This window comes from Mastigoproctus giganteus, chromosome 7 (assembly GCF_048544385.1).
Source record: "Mastigoproctus giganteus isolate SK-2022 chromosome 7, ASM4854438v1, whole genome shotgun sequence".
Lineage (NCBI taxonomy): Eukaryota > Metazoa > Arthropoda > Arachnida > Uropygi > Thelyphonidae > Mastigoproctus > Mastigoproctus giganteus.
In genome coordinates, this window is record NC_143581.1 from 137,128,914 (window position 1) to 137,150,885 (window position 21,972).

Here is a 21,972-nt window from a genome sequence, read left to right on the forward strand (position 1 = left end):
CGCCTGCCTAACCTCCTTTGTAACTTGGTTACAGATCAATTTGTATCTATCATAGGCTTCTGTGTCACGTGTTAATTTGTATGTGTCCCATGCATTTTTCTTCTCTGCCATATGTCGCATTAGTTCATCTGACATCCATTTAGGCCTAAACCTTGAACAATATTTCTTAGTTGGTGTGTAAAGCCTAGTAGCTTCGAAGATAAGTTCTTTGAATGCTTCCCATTTTGAATTTGCTGTTGGTTACATCATCAGTTGGTCCCACTGTATAGAATTTAAATACTGTCTCAGTCCATCGTAGTCGCCTTTACGAAAGCAATAACTCTTCCCTTTACCCCTAATGGTAGTTACCTCTTTGAGTAAATCCCACTTCAGCACACTGTGATCACTGCCACTTAATGGTTCATTTATCTGCAGAAGAGGAGGAAAGGGAGGAGGGGTTATGCTATTAGTTAAGAAACACAATAAATCCAAGGAAGTGAAGCCAGTCGACATTGCTGGATATTGCAATGTTGAGTCAGTTTAGTGTGACATAAGCATTGGGAGAACAAAATTGAATGTAGGAGTGTGCTATAGGCCTAATGACTCTGATGAGTATAATAAGAAACTGTACAGGGAAATAGAGTGGGCCAGTAAATCAGAGAGTCTTATAATGGGGGATTTTAACTTCCCAGATATTCACTGAAATTTGGGGGCTGGTCACTCTCACGCACACACACACACACACACACACACGCACACACACACACACGCACACACACACACACACACACTAGCAAGGCTTTTATGGATTTATTGGATCATTGTTTTCTACATCAGCATGTTCGGGAAGCAACTAGAGGGAGTAATACTCTTGATCTGATTATCAGTAGGGATTCTTCATGCATTAAGAACTGCAAATAAAGGAACCACTAGCTGGCTCCCACTAGCCTTGTCAGCAGACAATTTTTCCTTATGTTTATCTTCGACAATTTCTCCTCCACTTTGCTCTCAGTTATTCCAAAATTACTTAGCTCCTGTTAGAGTTTGGCATTCCCTTCCTTGAATAACTCCTTATGTGTGAATGTAGATGCAAAATATTCATTCAGTTTATTTGCTACCTGAGCATGATCATGAATAATCAAACCATGTATGGTAAGTGGACCAATCTGATTCATCCCTTTCCTTCTAGAATTTACAAATAAATAACAGTTTACAAATGAAAAACAAAAAGCTCTTTATAAATAAAGAACCCTTTGCTTCTTTACATCCTTTTTTCTTTACATCCTTTGCCAAATATTTCTCATAATCTGCATTTGCCTGCCTAACCTCCTTTGTGACTTGATTACAAACTAACTTATATCTGCCGTAGGCTTATGTGTCGCCTGATAATTTATATGCATCCCATGCATTTTTCTTCTCTTCCACGAGCCTCATTAATTCATCTGACATCCATTTAGGCCTACATCTTGAACAGTATTTCTTAGTTGGTATGAAAAGCCTAGTACCCTCCAAGATTAAGTCCCTGAAGACTTCCCATTTAGAATTCACCATTGGTAACATCAGTTGATCCCACTGTATTAGAATTTAAAAGCTGTCTGAGACCATTGTAGTCACATTTACGAAAGCAAAAGCCCTTTACCCTTGATGGTAGTTACATCTTTAAGTAAATCCCACATTAGTACACTATGATCAGTGTCACCCAGTTGTTCCTTTATCTGCAAATTCTTAATGCATGAATAATCACTGCTGATAATCAGATCAAGAATATTCTCCCTCTGGCTTCCTCTCAAACATGTTGCTATAGAACACAGTCATCCAATTAATCCACAAAAGTCTTGCTAATGTGCTAGTGACCAATATCAGAAAAGTTAAAATCCCCCATTATAGGACATTCTGATTTACTGGACCACTCTATTTCTCTGCACAATTGCTCATTATACTCATCAGATTCATTAGGCCTATAACACACACCCAGTCTAATTTTTCATGACTCAACATTGCATTGTATACTAATGTTAGTTGGATGCACAGCATAACCCCTCCTCCCTTCCTGTCCTGTCATCAAATTTATTAATTATTCTAGCATTGGTGTTCATGCAAATATACATGCACCTGTTCCTACTCTTAGTTACCCTAACACAGCCCAAGTATTTATTTGTTTTGTTCCACTATGACTCCCAGCAGTCCTGGAAATCCCCAGCACCTTGCTTTCCAGGCTGCTGCTCATTATAATAGAAGCAGTGCAGGAATCATATTCGCGTCTGCCTGCGACCATTGTTAATCTTTTAGTCTGTATATCCTCCGAAGCTAGCAGTTTTCCGACCCACCTTGATAGCATCAGCAATTATTCTTGCACCCTTTCTATTTAATTGTACCCCATCCCTGTAGAAGCAGTCTCTCCTGTTAAGAATGTGAGGTCTTACCAAAAGCGCATTATGGCCTTAGCTGCCAATGCGCCCTAAAAAATCAAATCAAATCTTACCAAAAAGTATTTCTAGAACTCATTTTCGCTTTGCAATTTCTTTTATAGTAGCCAGTTTTTCTTGCATCTGTAGCAAACTATATTCTTGGATTTCTTGTTTGCAGGACCTAACTGAGTTGGAAAGCTTGCAGAATAGGAATTAGAAGAAGCTTGGTTCTGGCCACTCATGCTTCATTTAAAGAAGGTCATGAATTCTTGCTGTTCCTTATATCCTGCAATTTCTTCCTAAATGCCTTTCTAAGGTTCCTGTCCTCTTTTTCTCTCTCTCTCAAACTTGTTCTACTCCCTAAAGATTTCTGCAGTTCTGTCTCTTCATTATTACAGACTGAGTAATGACCATATCCCCCTTATAGTTCTATACTTAGATTCATAAAGTAGAACACAGAAAGGAAACTTGCCTTCCTATTTTTTTTTTTTTTTTTATTGTATATATTTTTCTAACTAACTAGCAAAATATATACAAAAGTGGCACTGCTTCTGCCTTCCTGTAGCAGGGCCAGTAACCCAAATCATGATGACTCGCATTATATTAACATCAGTCTCTTCTTTATATCTTAATCTGAGCTATCATATTGCATACTAGAATAACCCCTCAGCTACAACCCCCTCTCCCCCATCTTTTTTACCCTTGGGCGGGACATGAAAGGACACCATCCTCTATGGGGATCCTATCATTTAGATAAACAAACAGACAAATGATAGAACACCTTCTCAACAGGCCCCAGGTCCAAGCAATTCTTTGACCAAGTGACACTGCTTTGAATTAGGGCTCTTTTTTTAAATGTAAACAGTTTCCTGATTTAAATTCTTCATTAACACACAATTAAATAATCTATAGTAAAGAAAGAAACTTTACTAGATTAAGAAAGAAAATAACCTTCTCTTTTCCTTTTTTCTTGTATATATATTAATTACAAACCTCCTAGTGCTTGGTCACAAGATGGCACTGCTCCTGCCTCCACGTGGCAGGGCCGGTAACCTGGAGGGGAAAAGCTCTCCCTTCCAGGGTGAAATGGGGTGAACTGACTTCAATACACAGGAATTCACTGGGACCATGGATCTGAATAACTAATCCAAGATGTAAGGAATCGAGTTCTATCACCTTTTCTGCCACAAAAAGACTTAAAACTGACATAAATGCTTTAAATTCTCCAACATATCTAATAATACATTCAAACACTGAGAAATCGGTACGCCAATTGTCATCCTTTCTCATACTTGAGAGTTTTGTCAGTCCACCAAAAAATGTGAAAAGATTAACATCAGGTGATATTTTGGTAGAAACAGCCCATTCTAAACATCCCAAAAGATGATTACAAATGACAACCTTTGGAGTAATACCTAACAGTATCCTCACACAATACATTAAATACCTCAAAAGGTGTCATTATGAAATGGGAACCTTCTAAATGTGCCCAAAGAGGAAATTCAAAATGAGCTTCAGGAACAAAGAGCCATCAGTGTTAAAAGAATTACATTTAAAAAATAAGGGATAATAACCCCCAACAGCAATGTAATACTTACTTTTAACATGCCGAAGCCACCCAGATCAGTAAAAGCAGGATACCTACACTGCAATATTAGACCATACATCCCAAATCCTCTCCAATGTTTTGATTGGCTGAAGTTTGGCCATGCAGAAGTAAAGCAACGTGTGCAAACTGCGGTTTGCACGCATTGTGCAACTTCTGTTTGCACAGCTTGAAACTGTAAATGCACAAATTGTAAACGGGACCGTACTGCATATTCCAGAGGATGTGAAATCTGGAAGAAAGATAAAAGAATAGAAAAGTATAAAGCAGAAAATGGAGTCTGATATCAAGAAGCTAAAAAAGCAATTACAATAAACATAGCTAACAAATGTTCTTATGCTCAGGTTACTACAATCAAAAAGACTCTGGAAATGAAACTGCCGAATTCAAAATGTTGTGGAACACAAATAGACGTTACAATTCCCCCAAGGAGAATCAATCTCAGAATGGGTTTGTGAGTTTTACAAATCAACTTCACCACAAAAACAACAAGAAAAATTGATCAATACACCTCTGTCTTTCCGACCAGATAATGCAGAAAGTGTGAAAAGAAAAATAACCAAAGAAAGGATAAGTAATATAGAAACAAAGAAAGAATATGTAATATAGAAACAAAGATGGCAGAATCAAATGGATATAGAGGTCAGAAATCAGAGAGAGAGAGAGAGAGAGAGAGAGAGAGAGAGAGAGAGAGAGAGCCCTGTTCTCAAAATTTTTGTAGAAGAGGAAATGGATACAAAAAGGTCCTGTTTTCCAAAGAAAGACAAAACCAAGGCATACACAGCAAAAACAGCCCCAAGGAAACAATCCGAGGGATCAACCTCATATGTTGAGGTTTCCCCCCAACTATCCACTAAGTATCTGCCTACAGGAAACCTATTTAAAATCACAGGACAAAGTACAATCAAAAAGTATACCACATATAGAAAGGATCGCATATCAGATGGAACATATTGTGAGGAGGAGTCAAATATTAGTTCACAGGCATGTGCCCTTCAAAGCAATACCATTGCACACACCATTAGAAGCAATCACAGCCCGTCTATCAATAGGCTGCAATATTACCGTAACATCAATATATCTACCCGCTAATTAAGAATTCCAGTTGAAAGATTTCGAAGAGCTGATTGCTCAACTACCATCTCCGTTCTGCACTTTACATGACCTAAATGAACATCGCCTGCTATTGGGCGATCCCATAATAGACCAGAAAGGTAAGCAAATTGAAAAATTAATAGTGGAGAACAATCTCATGATTTTGAATGATTGCACACACACACACACACACCAACCTTTCATCAAAAAGTAGCTCTGTAATAGACTTATCAATCTGTTCCCGATGACACAACGGAGTGTGCTCGAGAAGCCATTGAGCAGTGACCACTACCCCATAATTTTTAAAATCGTGAAGAAAACCCCATGCCAAGCCAGTAGGCACCCAAAATGGAAATATATGATGCAGATTAGAAAACTTTCAGAATACTAGTCAAGTTAGACAGCAATTATTAAACAAGCAATCTGATAGTATCAGTGGCTTATGTCACAGATAATATTCTTCAAGCAGCAGAAAAGACAATACCTAAAACATCTTCTAGCACTAGAATATATCCAAAACCATGGTGGAACAAAGAGTAGCAGGAAGCTAAAAAAGAGAGAAATGGAGCCTGGAATCTTTTGCAAAACTCCAACAACGAACAACTGATACAATTCAAGAGAGCCAGAGCTAAGGTCAGAAAAGTGCAAAGAATCATCAAAAAAGCAACTTGGATGAAATTCACATCCACTAGCTACACTCATCTGGAAAAAGGTCAAAAAGATGACAAACAGTTCTCAAATAAATCCCTCCCCATTGCTAAATTGGAAGGACAGTTGGTCACAAATACCTTTATCAATGTATTATCAATGTGCTCAGTGAAAATTTGGCCAATACATCTGCTAATTAGCACCCTCGAATGAGGGGGTGCTTAGCTGATGTAGGGTGTTTTTCCCCCTATCCGGCTGTTTTAAAATCGGTAAACTAGTTTGCGATTTAAAATCAGCGTCAAGTGGGGAAAACATGCTAAGCATTGCTTGTACTGTCGAATTCTGTGATTGGGTGATTATTGTGAAGGCGTTTTCTTTCTGATTGCTTTGTGTCGTTGAATAGGGGCAGGGTGCTTATCTGAGGTAGTGTCTTTTTCCCCTATCTGGCTGTTTTAAAATCAGTAAATTAGTATGCAATTTAAAAACAGCGTCAAGTGAGGGAAAACACCCTAGGCAAATCAACATAAGAGTAGAGTTTGCGGGGAAAGCAGTGAGTGGCACCTGTTGATCACCGATCTGGATTTACCTACTTAAATAATCTTATTATGATAATAACAAGAAAATGGGATATTTTTCTAGGATCAGCCAGTCACTACTACTCGCAATGATCAATTGAAACACTAACTTTTTTTAATTTTCATTATTTTACTTTTACTAGAATAATACAATTTTTTTATTATTATTATTAAAACAGCATAATACAATGGTTTTCCCTCGTATGCCGTTGTATTAAATCCGAACTGTGATTCACTGTGGAAGTGTTTTCTCAATCTATGGATAAGTGACATACATAGTGGCATCCAAATATACCCCTGTGTGGGGTATATATCAATACACCTGACGTCATTCTTGCAAATCTAGGTTTAGTGCTTGAAGTTTACGTGTACATGCAAGTATAGATGCACATGTTTCTATTCTTAGTTACCCTAACACAGCCGATGTATTTACTTTTCCACTGTGACTCCTAGCAGTCCTGGAAATCCCCATTGCCTTGCTTTCCAGGCTGCTGCTCAATTGCATTTCGATAGAAGCAGTGCAAGGATCACTTTCACCTCTGCCAGCGGCTACTGTTAATCTATTAGTCCATGTATCCCCCCAAGCTAGCAGTTTTCCAACCCACTTAACTCAGCCTCGATAGCATCAGCAAATATTCTTGTACCCTTTCTATTTAAGTGTATCCCATCCCTGTAGAAGCAGTCTCTCTTGTTAACAGGAGAGACTGCATCCCTGCATCCCAAGCACAGACCAGGCTGAGAAAAATTCTACCCCTTTAACCTTGCATATTCTCTCTAGGGTCGAATTGATCGAAAAGGCTCTCATCATATACTCCCTCCTATTGTGTCTGGGCAGAATTGCAGACACTTTCAAATTCAACCCTAACTCACAGCTTTTTTTCCAACATTGACCTGTACTTGTTAAGTAACTCCACCAGTCTCCTCTTAATATCATTAGTGCCAACGTGTACGTTTTCCAAATGCACAACAATATCACCCTTTGTGCCCTTAAAAGATGATATCTGCTCTACATCATCAACCTTTGCCCCTGGCAGACATACCCTGGTCCTGTTCCAAACTGTTGTAATAATAATAAAAAAATTGTATTATTCTTATAAAAGTAAAATAATGAAAATTTAAAAAAAAAGCATTAGTCTTTCGTTTGATCATTGCGAGTAGTAGTGACTGGCTAATCCCGGAAAAAAATCCCATTTTCTTGTTATTATAATAAGGTTATTTAAGTAGGTAAATCCAAATCAGTGATTGATAGGTGCCACTCACTGCTTTCCCCACCCAGTCTCCTCCTACATTGATATGCCTAGGGTGTTTTCCCCCACTGGATGCTGTTTTTAAATCGCAAACTCATTTACCAATTTTAAAACAGCAGGATAAGGGGGGGAAAACACCCTACCTTACCTAAGCATCCCCGCCCCCTCTATTCAATGACACAAAACAATCAGAAAGAAAATGCCTTCACAATAATCACCCAATCACAGAATTCGGCCATACAATCAATGCCAGGGTGTTTTTCCCTCCACTTGATGCTGTTTTAAAATCATTTACCGATTTTAAAACAGCCAGATAGGGGGGAAACACCCTACGTAAGCTAAGCACCTGCCTTTCCCCTCCTCGGAATCCCGGAAAAAATATCTCTGATAAAAATTAAATTTTCTTAATTTTGCTTTCACTAGAATAATACAAGTTTGTTTTTTTTTTTATTATTATTTTATTTTATAATTTTACATTTCCAAACATACATCGGTTTCCACTTATATGCTATTGTATTAAATCCAAAACTGCGGAAGTGTTTTCTCAATCTATGCATAGGTGACACAAAGCGCTAACAATTGCATGATGTCAAGCATAAAAATATTTTTAAACCATATTTGAGAATAACAGAAGTATTAGAGTATATTTTTAAAAATAATTTAGGCACCACTTTTCCAAATGTAGTGGTTGCTCCAAGAATACTTCTTACATTGCCAATGAGTGAAGCTACTAGGGAAAGATCATTTTTCAAATTAAAAATAATTAAAAATTATCTTCATAGTATAATGTCCCAGGACAGATTGGATAATTTAGCACTAGTCTCGATAGAATATAATATAGCTGAAAGTTTAGATATGCATGACGTGATAAAAAGATTTTCAGAATTGAAAGCCCAAAATGTTCAATTTATTTAATATCTAGTCATTGTATTTCAATTTATTTTATGATTTATATATGTAATAACACATGAATTAAACTTTATACATGTAATTAAAGTTTAATGTCATTAGGGGCTTAGAGTGGAACAGGCATTCTGTATGTTATCAGACACTCAGTCTAAAACACTGATGGATCCAATATCATTCTATCTCAGAAGATTTAGAAGTCTGGTTGACCTGCCTCCCTAAAATGCACTCATGCACACCTTCTCGATGGTAAGCCCTGTAACGTCACTTAGTTGGCAACGAACATGTAGAGTGGTTCTCTTCAAGATGCCTGGTCAGCGTGAAGAGGAAAAGACCAAACCCTCCAGCACATGACAGCACAACAGTACAAATGGCCCTCAGTCCCCAGCAGCTTTCACTCTCCCTCTTACGGCAGCGAGAGGATCAGAGTGGAAGCAGAGGGTGCTAAGAATCTCTGGGTACGACCAGGCTGCCATGCACGGAAATTGAACTTGGCCTGTTATAACGTACGATCACTCATCGGTGAAGACAGGATATTAGAGCTGGAAAAAGGAATTAGAAAATATGAATTGGAATATCATCGGTTTGGCTGAAACTAGAAGAAGAAATGAAGCACATAAGTTTATCAAGTGGAAATCTGCTGTACACCAATAGAAACAGTGAATGGAGCGAAGGTGGAGTTGGCTTTCTGGTCCATAAAGATATAAAAAACAACATTTTGGAATTCAAAAGTACATTACCAAGGGTGTCAAGACTACTACTCAGGATTTCTAAAAGTAGTAGTTGGTGCATAAAATGATTTCTAAGAGTAGTAGTAGTTGGTGCATTCACTTGTTGGTGCATAAAAATGATTTATGCACCAGCATCGAGCCATGGTGATGAAGAGGTTGAAGAAATGTACACCGAAATTGAGAGTCTTATAGATGAGCAGAAAACCCACTACACTATTATTACGGGGGACTTCAATGCTAAGGAAAAAGACAAAACAGTGCAGAAAGGGTATCTATAGGAAATTTTGGAATTGGTAAAAGAAATGAAAGAGGTGAAAGACTTGTGGAATTTGCAGAATCTCAAGGACTGTCAGTAATGAACACTTTTTTCAAGAAAAGGGTGAACAGAAAGTGGACATGGAAGAGTCCAAATGCATTAGCAACTAATGAAATTGACTTCATCCTCACTAACAGAAGATATATTGTGAATGATGTTACTGTCCTGAATAAGGTAAATGTTGGAAGTGATCACAGAATGGTAAGATGTACACGATGTAGGAAAGGAAAGAAAAAAACTGACTCGAGTAAATAATACAAAGGTCTTTGAGATAACAAAAGAGGAGAAAAGGCAGTATGTACTGGACCTTAAGAACAAGTTTGAGCTTCTGCAGACTTTAGCATTAGCATTAGTAGAGGCATATGATGCAAGAAAGCAAGCTTATTCAGCATCAGCCAAAAAAAAAAAAAAAAAAACACACCACTCCCATTTCACCCCTCCATTCACTCGAAATACATGTCCAGTTGAGCCTTAAATTTGTTTAGGCTATCAACTTCAACAACAAGTGATGGAAGTCGGTTCCACCAACCAACCACCCCGCTGGCCAAAGGCAAATTTCCACACATCTATCCGACATCCGGCCTTCCTCAATTTGAATTTATGCCCTCTGAGCTGATTATTCTGAGCAACATGAAGAACCCCATTGGCATTGAGCATGCTCAAACCATTCAAAGCCTTATACACCTCTATCAGATCACCTCGCCGGTGCCTAGTCTCCAGACTCTGTAATTTGCAAAACTTAAGCCTTTCTTCGTAAGAGCAACCCTTTGTTCCAGTCACTAATCTTGTTGCCCTTCTCTGTACCCGTTCCAGCAGCTCTACATCCTTCTTGAAATGAGGCCTCCAGACCTGTATACAGTACTCAAGATGTGGCCTAACCATTGCCTTATACAAGGGAATAATCACCTCCTTATCCCTGCTAGAAAAATTCCTGTATATCATTGACAAGACACCATGAGCTACTCTTGCAGCTCGTCTGCACTGCTCAGAGAACTTCATATCTGCCTGCACAATTACCCCCAGGTCGTTTTCATTCTCCACCACTGTCAGTGTAGTACCGCAGAGTTGATACGTTGCTCTGGGGTTACTGTTTCCCATATGTAGTACTTTACATTTGTCAATGTTAAACTTCATTTGCCACCTCTCAGCCCATCTGTTCAACCTTTCCAGATCCTGTTGCAGCAGCATAGCGTCAGTGATGTCCTTAACAACCCTGCCAACCTTTGTATCATCTGCAAATTTGGACATTAAACTTGATATCCCATCATCAATATCATTCATAAACACCGAAAACAACAACGGACCCAACACTGAACCCTGAGGAACTCCACTAATAACATTAGCCCACGTTGAGCAGTGTCCATTGATTACCACTCTCTGTCTTCTGCCACTCAACCATCCCCTTATCCATAGCAGCAATTTGCCTCCAATGCCACACTGCTCCAATTTGTGCAGCAGTCTTCCATGTGCAACAGTATCAAAAGCCTTTCTAAGATCCAAATATATAATATCAAAGTTATTCCCTGCATCCAGTTCTTTTGTGACTACATCATAGTATCCAATCAAATTGGTCAGGCAAGACCTGCCCTTAACAAAACATGCTGCGTCTGAGCTATAACTGAATTCTTGTCTAGATGATCCTGCAGTGCTTCTTTAACCAGTGCCTCCATTAATTTACCTGGAACAGAAGTTAAACTAACAGGTCTATAATTACTTGTGTCAGCCTTTGATTTTCCTTTGTGAATTGGGGTTATATTTGCACATCTCCAGTCTAAGGGTACCTCCCCTGAGTCCAAAGAAGCTCTCATAATTATGGCTAGGGGTTTGCTTACCTCCTTTGCTGCCTCCTTTAATATAACTGGATAGATTCCATCCACCCCAGGTGCCTTTTTTATGATTATCCTCAACAATCTCTCCTCCACTTTCCTCTCAGTTATTACAAAATCATCCAGCTCACTGCCAATGTTTACTTTACCTACATCATTCTCCTTCCTGAATAACTCCTCATGCTTGAATGTAGATGCAAAATACTCGTTTAGATTGTTAGCCACCTGAGCAGGATCCTCAACTGTTGAACCATCAATATCCAGTGGACCAATCTGATTCATCCCTTTCCTTCTTGAGTTTAAATAGGTAAAGAACTCTTTTCTGTTTTTCTTTGCATCCTTTGCCAAGGATTTTTCGTAGTCTGCCTTTGCCTGCCTAATCTCCTTTGTGACTTGGTTACAGACCAACTTATATCTGTCATAGGCTTCCATGTCACCCATTAATTTGTATGTATCCCATGCATTTTTCTTCTCTGACACATGTCTCATTAGTTCATCTGACAACCATTTAGGCCTAAACCTTGAACAATATTTCTTAGTTGGTATGTAAAGCCTGGTAGCCTCCAAGATTAGTTCCTTGAATGCTTCCCATTTTGAGTTTGCTGTTGGTAACATCATCAGTTGGTCCCACTGTATAGAATTTAAATACTGTCTCAGACCATCATAGTCGCCTTTACGAAAACAAAAACCCTTCCCTTTACCTCTGATGGTAGTTACCTCCTTGAGTAAATCCCACTTCAACACACTGTGATCACTGCCACCTAGTGGTTCATTTATCTGCAGGTTCTTAATGCATGAAGAATCACTACTGATAATCAGATCAAGAGTATTGCTCCCTCTTGTTGCCTCACGAACATGCTGATGTAGAAAACAATCATCCAATAAATCCGCAAAAGCCTTGCTAGTGTGCGAGTGACCAACCCACAAATTCCAGTCAATATCTGGGAAATTAAAATCCCCCATTATAAGACTCTCTGATTTACTTGCTCGCTCTATTTCCCTGTACAATATCTTATTATACTCATCAGAGTCATTAGGCCTATAGCACACTCCTACTCTCAATTTTGATTTCCCTATGCTTATGTCACACCAAACTGACTCGACACTGCCCTGTCCATCGATGTCGACTGGCTTCACTTCCTTGGACTTTGTGTTTCTTAACTAATAGCATAACCCCTCCTCCCCTCCTGTCCTGTCTATCCTTTCTATACACATTGTATTCCCCAAATTCTAGTTCGGCATTCCTTATATCTGTGTGACACCACGTCTCTGATATCCCAACAATATCTGCCTTTGATGTTTTGAGCAATTCCTCAAATTCATCAAATTTATTTACCAAACTCCTAGCATTGGTGTACACGCAGGTATACATGCACCTGTTTCTATTCTTGGCTACCCTAACACAATCCATGTGTTTACTTGTACCGCAATGACTCCCAGCAGTCTCTGAAATATCCTGCATCTTGTTTTTCAGGCTTCTGCTCATTTCAATAGAAGCAGTGCAAGAATCACTTTCATCTCTGCCAATGGCTACTCTTAATCTATTAGTCCTTGTATCCCCCTAAGCTAGCAGTTTTCCAACCCACCTAACTCTGCCTCGACAGCATCAGCAAAAATTCTTGCACCCTTTCTATTTAAGTGTATCCCATCCCTGTAGAAGCAATCTCTCCTGTTAACAAGTACAGTCCAGGCTGAAAAAAATTCTACCCAGACGGCTCAGGACCGAGACATCAACAAGGAATATTTCAACTTTCTGAAATTGATAAAGCCCAAGAAACCTATAGGTAAAAAGAAATCCATAGAAAAAAAATTAGTCAAGAAACACTTGTCACGTTGAACCGAAGACGACAAATGAAAAGCAAAATAAACACTGACAAGGAGAAAATTGAGTATACTGAGTTATGCAAAGCCATTAGAAAGAGACTCAGAGAGGACATAAGAAAATTTAACACAAGAAAAGTAGAACAAGCATTAAGAGAAAACAAAGGATTTAAATCAGCAGCCATGATCAGTAATACAGAAATACAAATGATACTGAAACTGAAGAATAGCAGAGAAGGCATAATTCAAATAGCAGAAGACTACTATAGAGAATTATACAAGGAGTGAGGGTGATGCCAGCAGTATGGAAGATGGATCGCAAATTAGTAACACATATGACATACCCAATATCCTTCCTGATGAGGTAGGACATGCGTTGAAGAAAATGAAGAAACAGAAAGCCCCAGGAGGAAGACGAGGTTACTGTAGATTTGTTAAAATTGGGAGGAAGAGACATGGCACAAAAACTGGCAAGACTCTTCACAAAATGCATTAGAAAAGATGTGATGCCCAAGGAGTGGAATAACGCAATCATAGTTTTGCTGCATAAGAAAGGAGATAAATCAGAAATTGAAAATTATAGACCAATTAGTTTGTTATCCCACATCAAAAAAGTTCAAGAGTCATTACTAACAGATTAGAAAGAATACTTGATGAATATTCACGATATTACATTAATACACCAACCGTTGAATTAAAATAATTTAATACTGTATATATAAATACACAGGATACTGTAACACAATCTATTTACAATAACTGATTGTGAATAAAGCCTGAAAATAAAATAAAATATATAAGGTTAAAAGCGTTAAAACTATTAAAACTGTACAATTGTAGCTTTCGGGGGTGTCCGCCTCCTTTTTCAGCAAGAAATAATGCTTACGCAGCACATCCTTAAGTATCAGGTTCACGGCACACGTGGTTGAAGCAGCTCAGCAATGTGGTAAACAGATACACTCATCTTTTGAGAGGACTATAGACTCAAAAAGGGGGGTGAAGCCGCACACCCCTATCCCTACTCATAGTATTGTTATCGGATGAGCAAATCCACAAGCTCTCGAGCCACTTGTGGTCCCAGAACCTATGCGCCCGATCAAGGATGACAGCATTTTCTGGGGAGACCTGGTGCTGTCTTTCCCAAAAATGTTCAACAACAGTGGACTTATCAAACTCTGCGGTCTGTATGGTACTCGTATCTTCCCCCGTGAACAAAATGGGGGATGAACAAAAGTTCCTACATGTTCCCCAGAACTGGAAGCAGCTCGGGAACATGGTAAACAGAAACGCTCATCTTTTGAGAGGTCTGTAGCCTCAAAAAGGGGTTGAAGCCGCACACCCCTATCCCTACTCATAGTATTGTTATCGGATGAGCAAATCCACACGCTCTCGAGTCACTTGCGGTCCCCGAATCTATGCGCCCGATCAAGGATAACCCCATTTTCTGGGGAGACCTGGTGCTGTCTTTCCCAAAAATGTTCAGCAACAGCAGACTTATCAAACTCTGCAGTCTGTATGGCACTTGTGTATTCCCCCAGATGATCCTTAAGCCGGCGCCCCTGGCTCCCCCACAATCTGGGAATTTAATATCGTATATAACCCCACTACTAGAGTCCCTTAATATGAGACTCTTAGAGTCCTTAACTTGCGACAGTACTGTATGTAACCTCCGACCCATAAGCTGCACACAGCGTGCTCGATAACCCCAAAATACCCCTGCAATGTGTTCTATAAGGCCTGTTCTATAAGGGAAAGTAAGCTGTGGTAACCGTAACAGCCAATTCTTTATGGATAGACTCCACTCCTCTACTATATTTATCCACGATCCTCTTGGGGTAACTGCATTTCATAAGATCTACTGCAATTCGTGAAATTTCTTTCTTTCTCCTCAGAGGTACTACAGTGGGTCCCAGTCCTATCAAATAGTGCTTTAGCGACACTATTTGTATGTTGCCTAGTCTGTCCGACCTGTAGTGGGTGTACTGGCTCCGGCGCATTGGTTTCAAGCCTGGAGCCATCTCTGTATACCATTACATCCAGGAATGGGAGGGTACCACCTGCTTCTACCTCTGAGGTAAAGTGTATAAACAGAAAAAAACTGTTGAGAAGACTAAGCACATCTTCCCCTCTCCTCTTTTGAACAATAGTGTATGTGTCATCCACATATCTTTTCCACTTACGCATAGGGTACTCCAATCCTTCAAAAATCCTGTTCTCTAATTCCTCCATGGCTAGATTCGCCACAATAGCGCTGATAGCTGTGCTGTGAACTTGCTTGAACATCACCCCTTGAAATAACATAGTAGTACTCGAGAGACACAGTTCTATACCACAACAAATATCTTCAATGTTTAAATGAGACCTGGCACTTGAAGTGTCATCTTTCGGTAGGGCCATTTTAACACATTGAACCCCATGTGTTATAGGAATACATGTAAACAATGACACTACATCCAACGATATCATAATCTCATTCACCCCTATAGTCTGACTCTTCACAAATCCCACGAATTCTTTACTATCTTTAACAACGAATGCAGACCGTCCCACTATGGGGGCAATCAGCTTTGCCAAAAATCTAGACATAGCATAGGGAGGGCTACCAATAAAAGAAACAATGGGTCATAAGGGGACCCCTACTTTATGTGTTTTGGTAGCCCATAAAACCTGGGAAGCTGACACCCCGTTGCATGCATAGACCAAAACATTTCCTTAGAGATCTTCCCTGTCTTCAACTAGAGTTGCAAAATCTTGTTGACACGTTGTTCTAGACCAGCCAGTGGTTTCCTCCGAAAGATCTTTTATGTGGCACTATCTTGTAACAAATCTAACACTTTCTTATGATAATCTTCTTTTCTTAATACTACTGTTGATATACCCTTATCCACCCTTAACACTACAATTTCATCATCTCGTTTAAGCTCATTCAATGCTCTTCTGTGATTCATATTAAGGTTAGGGGCCACCGTTTTTGCCTGGCATAGAATGGCGGAAGTCTTTGTATGAATTTGATTGGCTATAGACTCCGGTAATTTACTAATTGCCCTCTCTATGCCAATGGCTATCTCGGCAACCAGTGGTTTGGAGGGTAAAAGGGCAAACTTGGGTCCTAAATCCAGAACTCCCTCTTGTGCATTAGTTAAAGTTTGCCACTAAGATTATGTACAAAGTTAGTACCACTATCCCTGCATATAACTGCCTGTTCTTCTAATAATCTATTAAACTTACTAATATGTTTCTGCCTATAAATATACGCGATCCTATTAACTCTATCCAAAACTAACCTCCTAACTAATAATAAGTGTGCAGGGGATAATCTACTACTAATATTCCCTAAAGATACACCAATAAATCTCCTAAATCATAAATTGTCATGCAACTTCTGTATCCAAACATCCAAAACCTTCTGATACCATGCAATAACCCTCGCAATCCGAATGTCCTTGAACAGTGCTTTAATCCTGAAAACCCAGGGGTGTAAGTCCATGCGTCCTGCAACAATATGCAAATCTTAGGTGTTTCTTTTGCTTGGTCTCTCCTATACTGTATTTTCTGAACTGCCGGATATGCTGCAATACAGAATGGCCATAAACGTTAACCATATCTTCAAAAAGGCCTCTGAGGTTGGGAAAGTTCATATTCACGATATTACATTAATACACCAACCGTTGAGTTAAAATAATTTAATACTCTATATATAAATACAGAGAATACTTTAACATAATCTATCTACAATAACTGATTGTGAATAAAGCCTGAAAATAAAATAAAATATATAAGGTTAAAAGCGTTAAAACTGTACAATTGTAAAATACAATAAAATATATAATTAAAAGCATTAAAACTATTAAAACTGTACAATTGTAGCTTTTGGGCTTGTCTACCTCCTTTCTCAACAAGAAATAATGCGTAAGCATTATTTCTTGTTGTTTTACACAGTATATTTCCAGACAACAAACTCCTGTGGGACCAGTTCATTCTGCCTTGGGGGTTGCTGCTGTGTTGCCTGATAATCAAGTGCAAGCTCTGGTATTGATGTGGGCACTTGAGAGCTTGATGGGTCCTCAATTTAATTCCTTCGATAGCATCCACCTTGTTCTTCAAGCTGTCATAAAGGCCCATAACAACACTGAGTTGACACCTAACATCCTCACACTCCTTACATCAAGCACACATACACAAAGCCATCCCTCTTGGAAATATCATGGACCATTCCTTGATAGCTCTGCAAACATCAGAGAAGCTGTACATTTCATAAAGCCGATTTGAATGACAACTGCCTCCCCTCAGTTCTCTCCAGATCCACAACTCCCCCCACTAGCTTGAGCTCATTGCTTTGCTGCCCTGGTTTAAGGAATTATTTTCATTCAACTGCAGTATAATTAAAAATAATTCACTAAACGAATATATCCAATACAATAATAAAGCTATGCACCGTTTATTCTATGATGTTTATGTTATTATATAAATATAATTAAAATTCAAGTGTTCTTATCAATACGCTAGTTATCAATACACTATGCTATCAAGTTTGCATTATATTTATTAGGCTATATTTTATACTTGAAAGTTATAAGTTAATTGTAATATACAGCAAAATTATCCAACTATGCCAACCTAAATGATTTGAACTTTAGAGCTACCTGTTTACCACAATTAAAAAAATTTAATTCCCCTGCCACTTACTCTTTAACTATAACAATGGCAGGAGATTCGAACGATACGAAGGTTGTACATATATTACGTAGTAACCTACAAAATCTCTAGTTAAATTAAATAAAGCATGACTGGGACTATGAAGGTACTTACAGAGTACGATTTAATATGACGGTTAAGTCAATAAAATGGCAAAATTCTCAAAAGCTTATATTATTTTGGAGATAAAAATTCTTTGACTAGCATATTGTTTTGATAAGTCTTTTGTTAAATGGGGGGGAGGAATCATGGGGAGCTAAATCCAGTGAGTGTGACAGATTTGAAGGACTAAGTAATGAAGTGCTTTACAGATAATTCTTGAATGGAAAGTGATGAGTGCACAAGGGGTTTCTTATAATGCAAATGACAATATCTCTCTCTCTCTCTCTGTGTGAGTGAGTGACCATCAATGAAGATGCAAGGCACAAACTTGGCTGAAAAATGTCACATTTGCAAATCTTTTGTTAAAATTTATTTACATGTCTAATAAGAGATATGAGATTCATACCAATTTCGCCAGCAACTTAGTTGGATAGTTAATCAATGCTCATAATATCATGAATAGAGGTGATTGAATCATTAGTTTTGTAGTCAAAGGGTAGCAGTAGTGATGTTGCTTTTGCTGCTTTTTTTTTTTTTTTTTTTCAAATTTGAAACAAAATCTGATGTAAATTTGTTGCTTAATAAAAATCACTCATTGAAATGTGATAAAAAAAAAAAAAAAAACATTAAAACCTTCTATTCAACACACTAATTCCGACTTACTGCAGATAAACAAGAGATTCATGTATTACTATGCCTAGATGAATTGCCAAATATCTTATAACAAGTCACAACTTGTGCTAAGATGCCAAAATTTAAGATAATTGGTCTCTGTACTTCTGATCACATCTCGTACTTTTGACCTGTACTGATTAGCTCACATCAGTACACCATGCCTTACTGCTGCCTAGTGTGGGACATTAATCATTGTGTATTGATGTGAGATTTATTTAAATATATAATTACTATTGTCAAGGTTAAAGGGAAAGGATTTTGTTTTTGGAAAGGGCATTACAAAGTGTTTGACAGTTTTAAATTATTTTAAGCGAGAACCATAGATGCATTTTTAAAAATTTCAAATACTAAATGGGAAATGCGAAGATATCAACTTTTTCATGACTGCATTTTATGATCATATCTCGTGAATCACATGTAAGGCAGCTCGTGAGGTACCGCTCACTTTTAAAATGAATCCTGTGAAGCACTCCTGTGATGGTCACAACTATGTGAAGCCAGTCATTCGAGTAGTGTATGCTTTGTGTGTATGTAATGTGGAGCTGTGTGGTTGTGTTGTTCATCTGGCCACTTAGGTACCAGGAGGGCAGCAGTTACTCAGAAGGCTGTTTGCTGGTACTCATCCTTGTCACAAGGAAGTGGGCCATCTATTTAGCTAATGAGATAATAATAATAATACAGCACATCCAGTAGAGACAATAACTAGATTTTTAATAGCTTCAGCTAGTCAATAAATGCATACAGTATGCATTTATTCACTTGCTGAAGAAGGGGTTCGTTTACCCTGAAAGCTACGAATTAATCTTAGTTATTAAAAATCTAGTTATTGTCTCTCTACTGATGTGCTGTGTTATTATTGTTATCTCAAACCATGGAATCCAGTACTACAAGCCCATTTTCATTTATTTAGCTAATGAATAAGTATTATCATTCCTACTAGTGGTGATGTGGATTAATGGACCTCTGAAATAGAATCAAAGATTTTTGGATAGAAAGAGGTATGCAGCTACATTTAGTTTAGGTGAATCCATGAGAAGTCCAGGTGTCATCAGAGGAGATGACACACGGCAGTGTTAATTTCAAAAATAGCAGAAAAAAAAACTCTTCTAGAGTGAATTCGGAATAGGTGGATGCTGATTCATCTGCAGGATATGCCTATGGTCTTCTGCATGGTGTTATTGAAGTGGCCATGAGTAAATTTACAGATAGATAAAATATTAGATGGAATGGGCAAACTTTTTTTTGCTGATGCTGTATATTTTTGTTCCTTTTATCATTTTATCACTACTAATCTGTTTCTGAGTGTTAATACTAATATTATATTATAATATTCAGATAAACTGATAATTAAAAAGGAGCCTAAAAATGTTTTAAGAAGATTAACTTCTATTAACTATATCTCTCAACGATTGCAAGGGCTGGGGGTTGTCAAATTCTCGCAATAGACAAAATGGCAGTAAATACTTAATATTTGTAAAATAATAAGAGGAGTTTACCTCAATATAGTACGTAGAACACTTCCATATGATACTCTCCAACGAAAAAATCGAAAACTTACATTAGAGTAAAAAATAAATAATTAAAAACCAATTTAACACAATTGAAATCAATTTAACACGATTAAAAATCAATTTAGCGCAATTAAAAATTAAAAAGAATCTAACGAAAATATTCAAAACGATTTTGAGGTTCAACCCTATTCGGTAATTTTCATTCCTGTGATTACGACATTCAGTCGAAAAGTATTGTCAGCTTCAGGAAAGAAAATCGTTTTGAATATTTTCGTTAGATTCTTTTTAATTTTTAATTGCATTAAATTGATTTTTAATTGTGTTAAATTGATTTGAATTGTGCTAAATTGGTTTTTAATTATTTATTTTTTACTCTAATGTAAGTTTTCAATTTTTTTGTTTTAATTTCTGGAGAGTATCATACGGAAGTGTTCTATGTACTATATTGAGGTAAACTTCTCTTATTATTTTACAAATATTAATATCAGCGTAGAACATATTGAGTATTACAGCTTTGATTCATACTATGTAAATACTTAATGTAATAAAGAACGCTGTGCTAGTTTCAAAATACAGAAAGACCATTTTTAAAGGAGAAATGGGTAAAATTAATAATCTGAATTAGATATATAAAAATATGTAAGTGCTTAACTTGCCAGTAATCCAAAACAAGTACATGAGGCCTGATATGCTGGTATTTCCCCTCACTCCATAATGACAGATCTACCTCTATGGTGGTTTTGCCAGTGGCCCTCTTTAAGTATTGTCCTACTTTCATGTGTTAGAGAGTCCTTATACTACCTCCTTGTATACTGTTTCTTTTAGACTTTTATGCTTTGATTTCTGTGTCTTCTACCTGGCATTCCGATGTCATCAATGACTGGGTAATATGGTAATATTCTTTTATTTTCTTTGTAGGAAAAGAGAATTAATCTTTCATTGAGTATAACATGGTCAGTAAGGAACTTAAAACACTCGCATTCCATTAATATAAATTATAAAGGTTCATTAATATAGACACAGTCTTCTACAGTTTGACAAATGTGAAAAAAATATCTTTACACTGTTCCCAAGTCAGAGATATTTAAAAAATAAATCTTCACTACAACCTTTTTTTCAATGGAAAACAGTTGCAAAAGGAATTGATCACTGCCTCTTAAAAGTTTGAAAAAACAGTGTTGCTCCCCCATTAATGCATCCTAATAGGAAAGTTTAAAACCAGAGGACAAGTAGTACATGAGTTAGCATATGGTTTAATCCCATATGCCCACTAAATATGCTGATATTCTTGTGTTTTCCTTTGATCCTATATGGCTGTTCTGGTATTCTAAATAAGGGCCTACACATCCTTGGCCATTAACGTGTATATGATAGCTTTAGATTATTGGTGTCAATAAAGGTCATAATCGTATTCTTTGCCAGATTATTATTGAAACTATGCAGTTATTTGTATCATTTGTCCAGAAAGTTAAGGTCTTGATTCACAAACAAATGTCAAACCAACTTTGAGATTCTGATATTGCATTACTTCAAAGAATTATTTTTAGTTTATAGTACATTCCATTAGAACAGTCTAGATTTCATTTAATCAAAAGATAAATTTGAAATGCTGTAATTGAAAGACTCAGATTTTACTGAGTTATCAAATGTATTCCAAAAGTAATTTCATTCATTTATATGCAGGAGCAAAGTCCCCACTTCCCTGTGAGTAGTCTGACTCATCTGGTAAACCAACCAGCCAGGTTGAAGCTTATTAAAAGTCAAACAGTAGATGATGTATTCGAAATTTTTATTCAAAATGGAGGTAAGACATTTGTTTCCTTCCTCTAAA

The 21,972-nt window shown here is 37.6% G+C and overlaps 1 protein-coding gene across 3 annotated transcripts in view; it reads left to right on the top strand.

Annotated features, from left to right (window-relative positions):
- Positions 1–21,972, top strand: part of LOC150083218 (uncharacterized) — a 637,655-nt gene that overhangs the window by 586,228 nt on the left and 29,455 nt on the right. For all 3 annotated transcript variants that reach the window (XM_090377919.1, XM_090377920.1, XM_090377921.1), the window contains exon 15: positions 21,825–21,945. In XM_090377919.1, the coding sequence (XP_090234045.1) occupies positions 21,825–21,945 (121 nt within the window). The remainder of the gene's footprint in view (positions 1–21,824; positions 21,946–21,972) is intronic.